Source organism: Sinocyclocheilus grahami, unplaced genomic scaffold (assembly GCF_001515645.1).
Source record: "Sinocyclocheilus grahami isolate Dianchi unplaced genomic scaffold, SAMN03320097.WGS_v1.1 scaffold300.1, whole genome shotgun sequence".
NCBI classification, from domain to species: domain Eukaryota; kingdom Metazoa; phylum Chordata; class Actinopteri; order Cypriniformes; family Cyprinidae; genus Sinocyclocheilus; species Sinocyclocheilus grahami.
Genome location: NW_015505479.1, coordinates 918,968 through 936,908, shown reverse-complemented (window position 1 = coordinate 936,908; position 17,941 = coordinate 918,968). Strand labels below are relative to the sequence as shown.

Sequence of the window (17,941 nt, the reverse complement as noted above, 5' to 3'; positions counted from 1 at the left end):
TGAATTATCATATTTCTGCAGTAAACAAATGTTTTTATATATCTTTGCCCAGCTATTTTATCACATTCTGTGGTTACTATTATGCATAAAAACCCGTATACAACACTGACAGGAATACTGAGATAAAAGACAAAACATTACAACCATCAACGTATTTCAAAATTGTTATTTTGTAACATATCATAAAAAATGTTATATTAATGCTACCAGTATTATTATCTGACCTTTTCATTTAGTGCAATATTTTGTCATTGCAGCATTTTAGTGCAGTTTTCACTAACAACTGCAGATGGATTTAGATTGCATACCTAAATTCCCTGTTATCCCACCGGTCATGAATATATGGGAATTCATATATTAATACTAAACACCTTAAAGTCAATGTGGACCAAACATCTTTATGTTAACATACTAGGCTTTCGTTTCAGAGCTTTGATGCAGTCATCATCTTCTCAAGGTGCAAGCAGGAAATAATCTGCTCTGGTCATGTGACAATTTGCACTAATCATGTGAAACTGCACATATTTAATTGGGACCCATTATTTTTTCTCCCATATTTGCAGGAAGTGCAAAACATCAGTCAGTAAAGTTGGGATTAAATGGGTTGAGTTCATTTGTTCTAAGTAATATTACGAAACCTCTTGTAGACCACAAATGCACACAGGCAACTAGTGTAATCTGAAGGAGAAATACTAAATATTAAAAACATATTGTAAACATTGGCACCGCACGCGTAGATACTTTGTCTGAGCGCAGCGCGGTCTGCGCATGCGCGAATCACATGTTGCTGTGTTGTTATTGCCAGCGCCGTACAGTCAGAGAGGGGCAGAAAGCGGCTGGATTAACGTTAGACTCGGACTTCATGGCAGGATGACATGCCCAGATAACACGACGGCACATGCATCACTGATTAAAACCAACTGTCGCCGCATGCGTGCGTTAAAGCTGTCGTGAAGACGCTCAGTCGCGTTTAGTGCGCTCAGAGATGGACGTGCATCTGTGGGATCAGCTGCAGGCGGGCAGCTCGGAGGTGGACTGGTGTGAGGGGAATTATCTCATTTATTCTGGAATAGCGGAGTTTTATAACACGGTGCGTCCCTCTTCTTTGTTTAGTTGCGGTGTCACATTGTGTCACGCGCGCGTGAGCGGCTGCTGTTGAACTCTGTCAACTTCTTTCTCACATGCATGCAGTGTCTAATATGATTTCTGTCTGCTTTCAGATAAGCAACGTGCTGTTCTTCGTCTTGCCTCCGATCCTCATGTGTCTGTTTCGTCAGTACGCCACGCACTTCAACAGTGGCATCTATCTGATATGGACTCTGCTGGTGGTCGTCGGTAAGTTTCTTCTCTCCAGTCTCCAGCTGTTGTTTGACTGACCCGCAGGAACTTCTTGCACAAGTATGCCGGAGGTCATGTTTTTCAGCACGCTAGGAGGTGGCAGTTTTGTGAAATCTTTATGGGAATGTTGCTGGTCTTCAGGAAATAGCTGAGCTGAGCAGGAAGGGCTACTTGAAGGAAATATGTTATCTCAGAGAAAATAAGTTCATGTTAGCTGGGCGAAACTCTTTAATATGTGAAGCCTGCAAATATCATATATATATATATATATATATATATATATATATATATATATATATATATATATATATATATATATATATATAGGGCTTCAAAACGATTAATCATGATTAATCGAATTCAAAATCAAAGTTTATGTTTGCATGCTATATGTGTGTGTGTACTGTAGGTTTGTGATGGTGAGGAAATTTTCCCACCGGTTAATCAACACGGCGGTGGTGTTCCCTCTTTTCCTCGCTTTTAAATAGCTTGTAAAAGCTGAGTGCGCATTTTACTTTCGCTTTCGAATTAGCAGCAGTCAGCCTCAATTGCTTGAATGCAACAACAAAATACAACGTCAAACTCACTTTAGCCTATATATAAAACATAGAACTTTTATTAACAAAACAAATAAAAATACACCATGCACCGGGTAGGCTATGCCTAATATAAAATAACAAATAACTTACATAAAGTTTAAATAGGTATACAAAACTGGAAATAGGTAATAAGTAAACATGTATAATATATAACCAAATAAATAAGAAACGTAGAACGTTTATTAGTAAAACGAGTAAGAAAGCTTGGAAGCACGGCATACAATTTGATGTAAAATAAATAAATAAATGACGCAAGGTTTAAATAAAGTAAAAATCACCAATTAAATAAGAAACAAATGTTTTATTAATACATGTGTGTGTGTGATTTTATATTATTTTAATTACTTTTTATTAAAGCAGTAAGTTTATATATATATATATATAGAGAGAGAGAGAGAGAGAGAGAGAGATAGAGAGATAGATAGATAGATAGATAGATTATTTATTTATACCTTTTAGATTTTTCTCTACTTAATTTTTTTTCTCTGCACAATTTATTTATTTATTTTGGAAAACCATGCATAAAATATTCCTACTACCGGACAGGTTTTACAGGTATCAGTGTTCTGAGAAATCACACCTGTTTCTGGGAACACAAACAAGGGAGTGACCAGCCAATCAGAAACACTCTCTGCCTGTCGATCATTACATTCAGAGCAGCTGGCGTTGTGTAAGCTCTGCTCTGAATAACCACAACATTACAAATGTGAAACGTTTCATGACCCAGAGTTAAAATGACCTTAACTCGGGGTTAAAAGAGACATTAATCCTAGCTTAAGGACAGCATGAAAAGCTTCTCTCATTCATCAGATCCTTTGGTTCAGTTTACAGAAGGCCACACAGACAACATCTCACTTACTCATCTGTAAGATGTGTTAATATTCACATGACCCCAAGTGCATTCACAATGAAGCTTAACATAGTTGAAACAATGCAGCTCTATGTCCCTCTCAGATTTAGGTTTAGCAAAGCTGCTGTTCTCACACTGGTGTCGCCTTCACTGCTTTGTGACAAACAGCTTCTTCCTTTCTACATACAATTTGGGTCTTGTTGATTCCTTCTCCTCCTTTAACAGTGAAGGTTAAGACAATCGCTTGGGAAATTGGTCTGTGCAAAACTGTGACTTCTACCCAAAAAACCGCAGGTGTATTTAAAGCTCACTGTGGAGCAGCATGGGAAAGTAGCCAGCTCAGCACAAACGCCGCTCTGTACAAATGTCTTCTGAGTTTTTCCGCTCTAAAGGAAGCTGCTGACTTAATTAATCCGGGTGGGATTTTTAGAGTCCTAATCCTCTGTGCCATCATATAATACAGTGAGTTTAGTCGAAGCATTAGACACAGACAGAGCTGAATTCATTCACCACGGACCTTGAGGTGATGCAGCGCTGTTTGTGGTGATGGATGCATGTTTTAAGAACACTTTGAAGACTTAAACTGGGATATAATTAGCAAAATAGTGTTTGCTATTGCATAAAGGGTGTCTCAAATATTGGCACAAGAGATAAAATGCATTTCAGAGTATTGCCAGAGTTTAACCAACTAGATTTAAGAAATTGTGAGTGGTTCTTGTCTGTGCTGTTTTTCTGCTGGTTTATCATGCTCCTGTCATCCAGTCGTGATAGTAAAGCTATTATTAGATAGTATAGTTATTATTCATGTTCGTGACTCATGCCGCAAACATGCTGAAGCATAATACTTAGTGGTTTGTTGCTTTAGAAAACACTACTGAATCTGATCATTTCAGGCCTCTTGAGATAGTGGTTGGACTCTGTGCACCAAAATTAAAATATGGAAAACATTATGTATTTATTTTTTTTTATATGTACAATCAGTGTAAACCAAATGTCATTTAACCAAAGCAGTTATTTTATTTTTTATTTGTGCTTTTATCCCCAATATTTTGCCAACTTTTGATTTTTAAGCTGCTTTAAACACTGGTTTAACAATTTATATATTAACATTTTGTGACGTTTTCTCATTTAGAGTCACGAATGTGAATGCAAAGTTAGGATTATATATATATATGTGTGTGTGTGTGTGTTTGTATGTATATATACACTCTTAGAAATAAAGGTGCTTAAAAGGTTCTTCAAGCGATGCCATAGAAGAACCATTTTTGGTTCCACAAAGAACCATTCAATCAAAGGTTCTTTAAAGAACCATCTCTTTCTTACCTTTTTAGGACCTTCTTTCGCCACAAAGAAGCTTTTGTGAAACAGAAAGGTTCTTCAGATGTTAAAGGTTCTTTATGGAACCATTTAGACAAAAAGGTTCTTCTATGGCATCGTGAAGCACCTTTATTTTTAAGAGTGTGTGTGTATATATATATATATGTATATGTATTTTGGAAATGCTGTCAAATTGACCCCAATTGGTTTTCTTCTAGCCAAAAAACAACACTTTAAAAAACAGCAAAGGGTCAAGTAAAAAAAAAAATAAATAAATAAAAAACTTTTATTGTAGCTAAATTATAAAATATTTGAGAACTTCATTTATTTTGACTTTCAAAAATAAAATTAAAAAAGTGTGAAAGGAATACTTTTTAACAGACTAAACATTTTGCTCAAACAAGTTAATTTACTGATCTGTTACAGCAATACAAAGAAGTGTGATAAACCCATAACATAAAGGCAAAGGCTATTTAGTCTCTACAAGTAGTCATAACAATATATATTTTGAACAAAAATATGTGGGCCAAATTGACCCCTAACACAAAGTGAGGACCGTTAGGAGTTCATAATTTCTCTCTCTCTCTCTCTCTAAAATTAAAAAATGTGTATTTATGAATAATTATATAATAATAATACTAATGCCTTATAACTGTAAAATTACAATACTAATATTTAGGGCTGTCTTAATTTCTTCATTTTCAAATATTAAAACATCAGACTTTTATTTTGACGGAAAACCACAACGCTTCTCTTTTGTTGATAAGTGCTTTTCATTCCAAGTATGGGAAGATGGTTAGTGCATGTTGCATTTTCAAATGCACATTAATGTGACCCAAATTAATCATGCAGCCCTAGCAGTAGGCTTAAAACAATGCAGATTGCGCCTTATAACTGTAAAATTACAATACTAATATTTAGGGCTGTCTTAATTTCTTCATTTTCAAATATTAAAACATCAGACTTTTATTTTGACGGAAAACCACAACGCTTCTCTTTTGTTGATAAGTGCTTTTCATTCCAAGTATGGGAAGATGGTTAGTGCATGTTGCATTTTCAAATGCACATTAATGCGACCCAAATTAATCATGCAGCCCTAGCAGTAGGCTTAAAACAATGCAGATTGCTGTAGTAATGTTATAATTCAGTTTGCATGTGATCCTGCTGTTCTCCTTCAGGTATCGGCTCCACGTATTTCCATGCGACGCTGAGCTTCCTGGGGCAGATGCTGGACGAGCTGGCCATACTGTGGGTGCTCATGTGTGCCATCGGCATGTGGTTTCCCAAGAGATACCTGCCCAAGATGTTCCGCAGAGACAGGTGTGCTCACATATCCACACTGGGAAAAAACAAACTAAAAAAGTTGACCTGACTCAAAAAAAAAAAAATAAGGCACCCTATCGCACTCAACTTAAGTTAACTAAACTAGCAGCCGACAACTTAAAAACTGTAGTATATCTAATGATTAATAGTCAGTCTATTGACTTTTAAAAGATCTGTCAGATCAACTAAAGATTATTTAGCATTTATCAATGCTAATTCTCTTTAGCAATCCTCTTTCTTTTAGCTTTATGTTTATTTTCAAAGCATTATCTGCCTCTTAAAACTAAAGGCAAACATTTATGCTGGTAGACAAATGTTTTAAATCCAGAAATTGCAATGAGATGCACGTATACCTCTGCACACGATTCTCAAACATGGTGAGGATCAACAAATGTTAAATCAGTAAAAATATGAACTCTGATCCATATGACAGCTAACTGGCAGAGACAACAGCAGCAGCAGCATAAATTAAAGGGATAGTTCACCCAAAAATGAAAACTTGATGTTTATCTGCTTACCCCCAGGGCATCCAAGATGTAGGTGACTTTGTTTCTTCAGTAGAACTCAAACGAAGATTTTTAACTCAAACCGTTGCAGTCTGTCAGTCTTATAATGGAAGTGAATGGGAATCACGGCTTTGAGAGTCAAAAAAAACATACACAAACAAAACCAAATTAAATATATTAAGTAGATGCCTCATTAGTGACTGTTTCTATGGGGCGCGGGAATCTACTTATATATATACAGTATATATATATATATCTATGTCTACTATGCCAGAGCACATACACGCATCACGCGCTGAATGTTGGACATTGCAGTGCATCAGAGGTATAAAACGTTATAAATACTGTTCAGTTTCTTGCACAGACCGATCGCTTCGTGTCTTTACACATCAATGTATCGTCACGAGCCGCAGGGTTTAATTTGGTTTTGTTTGTGTATGTTTTTTTGACTCTCAAAGCCGTGATTCCCATCCACTTACATTATACGACTGACAGACTGCAACGGTTTGAGTTAAAAATCTCAGTTTGTGTTCTACTGAAGAAACAAAGTCACCTACATCTTGGATGCCCTGGGGACAGTTCAGAAGCAGATAAACATCACATTTTCATTTTTGGCTGAACTATCCCTTTAAGCCAGTAAAATGTAAAACAATGATAATATTTTAATATAACATAAACATTAACATAAAATGTTTTCAAGCTGCAATGCATGCTGGGAACTTGTGCAGTATTGTTCAATGTAAAATTGTTTGTTCAGATGACTCAATTTGGAAAGTTGGGAGAACATTTGGACACGTATGTATCTGAGGAAGGTAAACAAAACAACTTTTGCTAGCGACATTTTTAGATTATTTTTGTTCGGTTCATACAAAATAATAAACTTTCTTCTCTAACTAAAAATTCTTTGTTCAGGCTACTTTGTTACATTTGTTAGTAGAACTTTTCCAAAGTTTTTTTTTTATTTTTTACACAAGTCACGGTTCGGTATGGCTTCGGTACAATTACAATTAAAATTTTCTTAGGGATAAAAATCTACCTCTAAACTACAGGGAGCCCTTTTACATCACTATAAGGTTACAATTAACAACAGAGCCCAAACTTAAATTCAACTACTATTTATTTTTATATAATAATCAACACTCATGCAGTTTTTAAATTAACTTCTAATTTATAAAAAATTATATTTATTGTCAAAATATATTCATTCACACAGTGGCTGTCATAACTTGTTTCATAACCAATTTATTATTAACATACGTTAAATAACTAGGCTAAGACATCACTAACAGATAAAGTAAGATATAATGAATATATTAGTCTAATATTTTGATAAATGCTCTTCCATAGACTTCATTTCGAGCTAACGAGCTGTGGACACTGATGACTTGCCTAAGGTAAATGAAATGCCACGTGACATTTTGTTTACAAGCCGTTTTATTGACGTCTTTCCGCAGTTGAATCACAGATTGTGCGATTACATGAGGCACGAGATGTTCGTTCATGTTTATTTCACGTTAAAAATACTGTAGTATTAAAGTGGAAGGGATGCTCGCCAGAACTGAGGCGTTTATACAGCGACATGTCATGCTAATTTTTTTACACGCTACGCATTTATTGTTTGAATTTCCTGATAAAATGCACCGAATTTGAAAGATGAGACTTTGTTTCTTATCAAAAGTGACAATATATAAAACTGGAATTTTCCAATGAAGTTCCACTGGTGCAGTGGTTAAACCAACGCTCCATTTGTATTTGTATTTCATTAGATCGAGGTTCAAAATGGTCATCGGAGTCCTCTCAGGGATCACCACCTGTCTGGCCTTCATCAAGCCAGCGATAAACTCCATCTCTCTCATGACGCTGGGCATCCCGTGCACCGCTCTTCTCGTCACGGAGCTAAAGAGGTCAGAGCTCCTGTACAAGCACATGCCCCTGTAATCTAAATTTAATGCAATGTATAGGAAACCCCATGGTTTCCAACCTCAAAGTAGAGCTAAGTTAAACTAGCTGTGCCTAAAGTTAACTTATCTCTCATGTTTTGTGTGGCTTGATGAGGAGAGGTGTACTTTTAAAAAGAGTGCTTATTATGGAAATAATATACTTTAAAAGAATATACTCAAGTGCAAACTGAATGTAATGTTTTCAGACACTTAAATACAGTTCAGTGAAATGTAGTATAGTTTAAGTTCACGTTACATGCAATTAGCTGAACACAAGAGTGCTTTTTGACCCACTTAAGTAGGATTTTATATGTAACTGTCTTTGAAATGTGGTTAAAGTGCTGCTGAATGCACTGACAAGCATTTGTGGTGAACTAAAACATGCTTTAATTGTAGGTCATGTATTTATATATATTTGTAATGATCAAGTTGCAATTTTGTACATTTAAAACTTAATTTTAAACAGTGTCAAAAACACACTACAGTTAAAATTATAATCAAGTACTTTATGTGCTTTAGTATGTTAGTCAATACATCAAAATAAATGCACTTCTTTAAAAGTATTACAAAAGATTATTAAAATATAATGATTTAAATGTACTTAAATGTAAAGTAAAATTTGGTAACACTATTTTAAGGTGTCCTTGTCACACGTTACATGTACTTACTATTATAATAACAATAATTTATGCATAATTACATGCAAGTAACCATAAGCCAAACCCTAATCCTAGTAAGTGCATGTAGTTAATTAACATTACTCAGTATTAAATGTATAACTACACTGTAACAAGGACACCTTAAAATAAAGTGTAACCTAAAATTAAATTTGACATTATTGCAAAGTGCACTTTTTAAAAGTGTGTTTAAAACGTCACGAAAGTGTCACTTAAGTGGCCTTTTATTTCAATAATATTGTATTATCTACAAGTACAGTTTGTGTACAGGAAGTACACATAGTTTCAAACTGTCAATTAAACTTATGGCATTTACTGATGGATAAGTATGATTCATTTTTTATTTTATGTTTAATTTTTGTTAATCTCTTTACATTTATTTGTGGATCATAATCTATTTATTTGGAACTAAGCAACAATTCTACCCCCATAGATAAGCCTTTCTCTCAAGAAACTCTTGTAGGTAGTTTTAAGACGAGTAAAGTAAACTAAGCAGACAGTGTGTTCGTCCTGAAAGATAATTCTCATACTTTCTGTGCTCAGTGAGAGTCAGTGTGACGTTTGTTCGTCAGCACACGTGCTTGAAATCCCATGAGCTGTGCTTAGAGTTCATTTGTTTGCTGTGTAGAGGAAGAAGCGGGCTGTGGTTTTCCTGATAGCGCGTCTCTCTGCGTTCAGTCCAGTTAGATGAGCTTTATCTTTCAGCAAACCATGTGTGTTTGAGTTTGTTGTTTGATTATTTACAGTGGATCACTGTGTGCTTAGTAAGAACTAACTCGGACTAACACGTGACTAACAACTCTGAGCACAGAGTTAAACGTATCACTGTTTACAGGAAGAGAAACGGTGCGCGTGTGTGTGTGTGTGTGTGTGTGTGTGTGTGTGTGTGTATATGTATATATTTGACCCTGGAGCACAAAACCAGTCTTAAGTGTCAATTTTTTTAAATTGAGATTTATACACCATCTGAAAGCTGAATAAATAAGCTTTCCAGTGATGTGTGGTTTGTTAGGATCGAGACCATATTTGGCTGAGATACAACTATTTGAAAATCTGGAATCTGAGGGAGCAAAAAAATCGAAATATTGAGAAAATCATCTTTAAAGTTGTTCAAATGAAGTTCTTAGCCATTGTAAGAATCTATAGTCTGCCCCGACTAGGGATATGCCGGTATCAAATATTCATGTTGCGATTAATTGCTCATGCTTTTATCACGGTATTCGGTATTATCACGGTATTGAAATTTAGTTTAAAAAAAGTGCTGTCATAATACAGTATAACAGGTTTAATAACGTTTTTCTTATAACAAAAATAACTGAACATTTAAATGCAATAAAGCAATATAGAAAAATGTATAAAGTTAAATGTTTTACACAGATTAAAGTGCAAAAGAACTATAAAGACCAATAGGTATCACTTTACAATAAGACCTCATTAGTTAACCATAGTTAATGCATTAACATTCACAACGAGCAATAGCTACGTTTGCTACAGAAGTTATTAATCTTTGTCAAAAAAATACAAGTCTTAGTTCATGTTGGCTCATTAAATAACACAGTTGCAACGTGTTATTAAAAATTTATAAAGTTAAAAGTTTTACACAGATTAAAGTGCAAAAGAACTATAAAGACCAATAGGTATCACTTTACAATAAGACCTCATTAGTTAACCTTAGTTAATGCACTAACATTCACAACGAGCAATAGCTACGTTTGCTACAGAAGTTATTAATCTTTGTCAAAAAAATACAAGTCTTAGTTCATATTGGCTCATTAAATAACACAGTTGCAACGTGTTATTAAATATTGGAATACCGAAGATAAATTAATTTTTCATTGGCAGTTTATGTTAACTCATGAATTAACTAATGTTAACTAATGAAGCCCTAATGTAAAGTGTGACCGAGCAATAAAGAATCAAAACACTTTCAAACAATATCTAGGGCATGTTGTAGTCCAGATTAAAATGTAAAAAAAACATCATAGCAAATACACACATCTGAATGGCTGTTTAAATCATTTAAACATGATTCAGAAACAGAAAGTAGTGCAGCTGCTTTGTTTACAGGGTCTCCGGGGTAACGGCTGCATTTAAATTAATTATTATTATTATTATTTCTGCAGAGATTATTTCAGAGAGTGAACGTGCGCTTTCATCCAGAGCATCTCTCACATGTTCTGCCATGTGCTTCTCGTCCGCGCTTGTTTACGTCAAAATTCGGAATAATTTGTAATATATAGTTATTCACAGTATTTAGAAGTGCCCACGATAACAATAACGTGCATATTCATTACCGTGATATATCGCATTACCGAATACCGGCACAAGTCTAGCCCCGACCCAGATTCCACTCCACAATATATGTTTGATCATGCTCATTTCCCAAAATGGCTTAATTATTATAGAGAAGAAGAAAGACAACCGCTATGTTGTTTGGAGATCACTTGGGATGATCACATCATGAGCAAATGGTGACCAATTGTAGAATGGGAGCAGGTGTGGGACACCTCAGACAAAGGGGTGTCAGAACTTAATTAACATACAGACCACAGCTGTTACAACAGGAGCAACTTCATTTACATTAAGGGTAGTAAACCGTAACTGTATAAAAGGTTTGAGTTTAGGATATTCTGGGTTCACATGTACTTTGTCACTGCTATGCTGCAATAAACATCTTCATCGTCCTCATCACTTTTTCTTACACCATGCTTATTACTAATCAAAAATTAAGTGTTGATATATTTACGGTAGGAAATGTACAAAATATCTTCATGGAACATGATCTTTACTTAATATCCGAATGATTTTTGTCATAAAAGAAAAATGTATAATTTTGACCCATTCAATGTATTGTTGGCTATTGCTACAAATATACCCCAGCGACTTAACACTGCTTTTGTGCTGCAGGCTCACACACACTCACTGGCCACTTTGTTAGGTACACCTGTTCAATTGCTTGGTAACACAAATTGCTAATCAGCCAATCACATGGCAGCAACTCAATGCATTTAGGCATCTAGATGTGGTGAAGACGACCTGCTGAAGTTCAAACCGAGCATCAGAATGGGGAAGAAAGGGGATTTAAGTGACTTTGAACGTGGAATGGTTGTTGGTGCCAGACCGGCTGGTCAGAGTATTTCAAAAACTGCCGATCTACTGGGATTTTCACGCACAACCATCTCTAGGGTTTACAGAGAATGGTCCGAAAAAGAGAAGATATCCAGTGAGCGGCAGTTGTGTGGACGAAAATGCCTCGTTGGTGTCAGAGGAAAATGGGCAGACTGGTTAGAGATGATAGAAAGGCAACAGTAACTCAAATAACCACTCGTTACAACCAAGGTATGCAGAATAGCATCTCTGAACGCACAACACGTCGAACCCTGAAGCAGATGGGCTACAGCAGCAGAAGACCACACCGGGTGCCGCTCCTGTCAGAATCGTGACTAACATCTCTCTCGAATGGAACAATATTGTTCACAGTTATTTCATGTCAAGCTGACAGTCTGTTGGTCGTCTATCCAGTGCTAAATCAGATGAACTAGAGATAATCATAAGTGCAATCACTTATAAAAGTAGCGGCTGCGGTACACAATCTCTCCTCAACAAGCCATGCCGTGTGATGTGATGCATGTTATTTTAGCATTATAGCATTGATATCAGGATTATTATAGCTAACTAAAAATGAAATTAAAGGCATAAAACATTTTTGTTACTTGCAATAAAATTTTGCATCTGATACATTTCGAAGGTGATGTGCTAAATTAACTAGAACTGAAGTAAACAAAATAATAAAAACTGTGTAGGCGTGTATAAAAATGACAAACACACAAAACAAAATAACTAAAACTTCAGCTAAAATGAAAATGGAAAATATAAAAATAAAAAAAGATTCAAAATATTACTGCAGATTTTCATAGTATTTCAATGATAAAGTAACAGATATTTTTTAAAATATTTTTTATCTTTTTATTTCTATATTTTCGGTTTTCATTATAATTTTAGTTAAAGTTTTAGTCATTTTGTTGTGTTTTTGTCAGTTTCATTATTTTATTAATGTCACAGTTTTTTATTCATTTTTATTTTTTAAGTTGTAGTTATGTATTTATTATTTAGTTATTAGAACTGCATTTAATTGTTAAACTAAATAAAAATGAGCAATGTTGGTTTGGCAGTTAGCTGGAATTAAATAAAATATAAATAAACAAACTTTTATTTCAGTTAACTTTATATTTTATTTCAATTATTACATTTTGTTTAATTAATATTTTTTTATTTTACACGTCATGAGTTGTGTGTGTGTGTGTGTGTGTGTGTAGGTGTGATAACCTGCGTGTGTTTAAGCTGGGTCTGCTCTCGGGTCTGTGGTGGACTCTGGCGCTCGTGTGTTGGATCAGTGATCGCATTTTCTGTGAGATGTGGTCATCCGTCAACTTCCCGTATCTACACTGTGCCTGGTAATCAAGTGCACTCAACATACAGCAGCTAGTGAACACATTGCTTTTAATACAATACCCACTCAGTGTACTTCTACTGCTGGGCAGGGTTTCCCAAACTGGGGTTTGTGAGCTAATAATGAACGAAAATCTCTAAAATGAAAATTTTTTTGAGAATTTTCAACACAAAAACATAAAGACATTAAAGTAAAAGAGTGAAAAAAGGATATTTTATTTGTTTACCTGCATTTCATGTGACCAATAAAACTAAAACTATAAAAACATTTCCGTTGCTTGAAATAAAATGTGAACTAAAATACACTAAAATATATTAATAAAAATTATTCCAGCATTTCTCATTTTTGTTTAGTTTAACTTGAAGTACTATACCAACTAAAACCAATAAATAAAAATTATATAGAAATTTTAAAAATAATAAAAATGAGACAAACTCACAACAAAATTCCTAAAACTTTAACTAAAATGAAAGATAAAACAGACAATATCAAAATAAAATCTAATTCAAAATATTAACAAAAACTAGTATATCAGTGATACTAAAATAACATTAACTGTGAATGTGACCGTAAAGTATTGAAATCTTAAAAAACTTAGAATCTTTGAAAACTTAAAATTGCAGGGGTACATTGAAGTATTTTATATTTTTAGTAAAGTATATATTTGATGGGATTCGGCTCAAAAGAAGTTTGTAAGTTATTACAGTTACTAATCCAGTTGAATCTGAAAGCACTTTTAATAAAACTTTAATACCATTCCATGTTTTCTTCATCCCGAAGTACTTTTTTTTTTCTTTTTTCAATTATTGTAAAAAAAAATTCCACATGGAAATTCTGAAAGCGTAAACATTAAATTAGAAACACCGTGGCTTATATTACTGTACAAAGTTTCTCTCCATTCACATTTGTGGGCTAATATAATTGCAGAAATGTCAATAATTGCTTGTTTTGTGATTATTGTGATATTATTTGCTCTACATGTTTCTCTTTATCCGTGTGTTCAGGCATATCCTCATCTGCCTGGCATCTTATCTGGGATGTGTGTGCTTCGCTTATTTTGACGCGGCGTCGGAGGCTCCAGAGCAGGGGCCCGTCGTCAAATTCTGGCCCAGCGAGAAGTGGGCTTTTATCGGGGTACCGTACGTCACTCTTCTGTGTGTGCACAGGAAGCCCTCTATTAAGGTGACTTAAGCTGTGCTTGCTAAGGTGTCCCGACTACACTTCAGTGCACTTTGTAATAGACTTTCACACGAAGGAGAATCCTGGTTTTGCGTTTGGGAAAGGATGACGGTCAGCCAGTGTTATTTAGTATCCTAACAGCACAAAATCAGCTTTCGGTTTACTTTGGGAGGAAAAAATGTGTGACGCGGGATTTCATGGTACAACGTTAAATGGTGTTTCACTAACGGTCAGAAGTTTGGAATAATAAAGATTTTTATGTTTTTGAAAGAAGTCTCTTCTGCTCACCAAAGCTGCATTTATTTGATCAAAAATGCAGTAAAAACAGCAATATTGTGAAATATTATTGCTTACAATTTTTGTGTAAACCATGATGCACTGCCATTCAAAAAAATAAAGAAATGAATACTTTTATTGAGCAAGGATGCATTAAATGACTGTAACAAAATATGTTAATATTTCAAATAAATGCCGTTCTTGTGAACTTTCTATTTATCTAAAAAAAAAGAAAAATCCAAAATAATAACTGAAAATTAACTGTTCAGCATATTAGAATGATTTCTGAAGATCATGTGACACTGAAGACTGGAGTAATGATGCTGGAATTCAGCTTTGATCACAGAAATAAATTACATTTTACTATATATTAAAGTAGAGAACAGTTATATTAAATTGTAATAATATTTACTGTAAATCTGATCAAGAGTAAGAGACTCAGTGAGCATAAGAGACTTCTGTCAAAAACAATAAAACAATTCTAAGCGGTAGTTCACATATTAAAACAAAAAAAGGAAGGGGACTTTTAAAAGCAATTGAGCCTGAAGTCAAATAAGAGGATAATGTTTATTTGTACATTAAAAAGAATCTGCACCTGGAACGAGGCAGCTCAGCCACAGATGAGCGTTATATGACTGTTAACACAAAGCATGTTATTTCACAGTAGTACTACTAGTTGCCTTTTTTTGACAACAATGTATACATTTAAAATGAAAAGCTTCATTGTTTGACTGGCTAAGGTAAGAAAGGTGTTGGACTTTATACTGACGCCTGTTGGTGTGACCGCAGCTTTACACAAAAGGAAAAGTTTTCACTATTCGCATGCATTTATTCCATAACATTTATTTAGCAATTAATTCATTTCGATCTCATGTGAAGGTACATCATTTGAAGTACTATTGATTTATTTTAAGTTTTAGGACACACAATCATCTCCACCGTCAGGGAAAAACATTGAGGTTATTACCTCTATACTGAGTTATGATGTCTATATTTAACGCAGCATAAACTGGATTCTAGATATTCTGAATTATGTTGCACTACTGTGAAATGAATGCAGTGTATTTGACTGATTTTAAAACACTGCATGACAATAGTTTGCTGAACTGAATGTACAGGAAATCTCCCTTGAGAAAGAAAATTTGTCCTTGCTTTTCTGAACGCCTTCACACACATTTTTTTTTAATATCTATATATAGCCTAATGCTTTCTCAATTCTTTCCTTTATTTTATTTTTCCTTTATACACTTTAAAGGCTTTTTGCAGTTTGTATCTTCATTTGTCAAAGAACAGATTGCCGTTGATCATTTGATCATTGCAAAACAGAACAATGATTTATCCAAATACCAAAAACCTTGTGTATAGTATGCAATAAAAGCACAGATTCAGCTGTGGTTTGTACACCAATGACACATTCATGCTGCTTTCTTCCGATGCCACAAAATTGCATCAGTATTTCAAAGAGAAACTGAACATCACCTCAGTTTCTTAATGCTTTGCCACTCATCCAGAGCTGTAGTTTTCTAAAGCAGTGTGATTTTGTATTTTTGTGTAACTTTCTGCTCATGCAATGCACAATATGTACTGTAAGGTATGAGAGTGTGAGTGTGTGTGTGTGTATGAGAGTGTGAGTGTGTATGAGAGTGTGAGTGTGTATGAGAGTGTGTGTGTGTGAGTGTGTGTGTGTATGAGAGAGTGCGTGTGAGTGTGAATGTGTGTGTGTACTTATTTATGCTACATTGTGGGGACCAAATGTCCCAAGGATAGTAAAACCTGAAATTTTTGACATTGCCTGTCCCCAAAATTATAAAAAATAGTAAATGATGTTTATCTGAAAGTGTAACAATTCAAACAGGTTTTCTGTAAGGGGTAGGCTTAGGAGATAACAAATATTGTTTAGTCAGTATAAAAGTAATAGAAGTCTATGGAAAGTCCCCACAATTCACAGAAACAAACGTGTGTGTGTGTGTGTGTTTTTGGTCTCTGTCCCCCGGACCCAGATGCAACACGGACCAAGTATACAAAGACTATTTATTTTTGTGTGTGTGAGTGTGTGTGTGTATGAGAGAGTGCGTGTGAGTGTGAATGTGTGTGTGTACTTATTTATGCTACATTGTGGGGACCAAATGTCCCAAGGATAGTAAAACCTGAAATTTTTGACATTGCCTGTCCCCAAAATTATAAAAAATAGTAAATGATGTTTATCTGAAAGTGTAACAATTCAAACAGGTTTTCTGTAAGGGGTAGGCTTAGGAGATAACAAATATTGTTTAGTCAGTATAAAAGTAATAGAAGTCTATGGAAAGTCCCCACAATTCACAGAAACAAACGTGTGTGTGTGTGTGTGTTTTTGGTCTCTGTCCCCCGGACCCAGATGCAACACGGACCAAGTATACAAAGACTATTTATTTTGTGACTTGTAACCGATTAATCATTTTGTAACTACCACTAAAGAATGGTTTTGTAACCAAACGAGTTTGACTGTATTTTTACACCTTATTTAATAAAAACATGCTGCAACTTCACATGTTTGAACAGTCTTTCTTAATATGTTCATGCTTAAACAAGCACCTAACCCTTCTAAAACACTTTCTAACATTTCTAAACGTATTGATACTGTGATGGAAAGGTGACATTGTTGTGAATGGCTGCATAGAATGTGTTTATATTTGTAGACATTTTCTAGCCTGTCCTGTTGTATAACATGCTTTATCTCACCAAAAGACCTATTTAAGCAATATTTGTAATATGTCAAGTTCATATACATTTTATTTGTCAACATGCAAAAATATTTAAAGGACTAGTTCACCTAAAAATTGCTGAAACTTTACCCATCCGAGATGGAGATGAGTTTGTTTCTTCATCAGATTTGGAGAAATGTAGCATTGCATCACTTGCTCATCAATGGATGATCTGCAGTGAATGGGTGCCGTCAGAATGAGAGTCCAAACAGCTGATAAACACATCACAATAATATTCTATCCATAATAACGCTTTCTCCAGTAAAAAAAGTCATCTCGTCTAAATCAGGAGAGAAATCTGCACAGATCAAGCACCGTTTACAAGCCAAAACCAAATATGCCTGTGTCTTTTAATGGAGCAACAACAGGATGGACTTTATCACTAGAGGAAGCAAAATAATGGATTATGGACTCTCATTTTGGCCAGAAGCAGCAGTTTAAAGGTTAAAACATCTTAATGATGGATTGTTAACTGATGGATTGGAGTGGTGTGGATTATTGTGATGTTTTTATCAGCTGTTTGGACTCTCATTCTGACGGCACCCATTCACTGCAGAGCATCCATTGCCGAGACACTGATGCAATGCTACATTTCTCCAAACCTGATGAAGAAACAAACTCCTCTTCATCTCAGATGACCTGAGGATGGGTAAAGTTTTAGCAACTTTTAAAATTATTTTTGGGTGAACTAGTGCAAAAAATGTTTACACGTTGAAATATTATAACTCACAAACAAGAACAGAAG

At 34.8% G+C, this 17,941-nt stretch overlaps 1 protein-coding gene across 2 annotated transcripts; it reads left to right on the top strand.

Annotated features, from left to right (window-relative positions):
* The first annotated feature begins 780 nt into the window (after positions 1-780).
* LOC107601172 (alkaline ceramidase 2) lies at positions 781-14,469 on the top strand. Of its 2 annotated transcripts, XM_016293238.1 has the most exons (6): positions 781-1,090; positions 1,221-1,335; positions 5,283-5,424; positions 7,700-7,837; positions 12,867-13,004; positions 14,005-14,469. In XM_016293238.1, the coding sequence occupies exons 1-6, from the start codon at positions 986-988 to the stop codon at positions 14,189-14,191; spliced, it is 825 nt and encodes a 274-aa protein (XP_016148724.1). In that variant the 5' UTR covers positions 781-985; the 3' UTR covers positions 14,192-14,469. The 2 variants fall into 2 exon arrangements, with proteins under 2 accessions (XP_016148724.1, XP_016148725.1); XM_016293239.1 differs by lacking the exon at positions 12,867-13,004.
* Positions 14,470-17,941: the final 3,472 nt, after the last annotated feature.

Coding starts and splice junctions, on each gene's coding strand:
- LOC107601172 (XM_016293238.1), top strand. CDS start 986: ATGGACGTGCATCTGTGGGATCAGCTGCAGGCGGGCAGCTCGGAGGTG. Junction 1,091..1,220: donor TAGCGGAGTTTTATAACACG/GTGCGTCCCTCT, acceptor GTCTGCTTTCAG/ATAAGCAACGTGCTGTTCTT. Junction 5,425..7,699: donor AAGATGTTCCGCAGAGACAG/GTGTGCTCACAT, acceptor GTATTTCATTAG/ATCGAGGTTCAAAATGGTCA.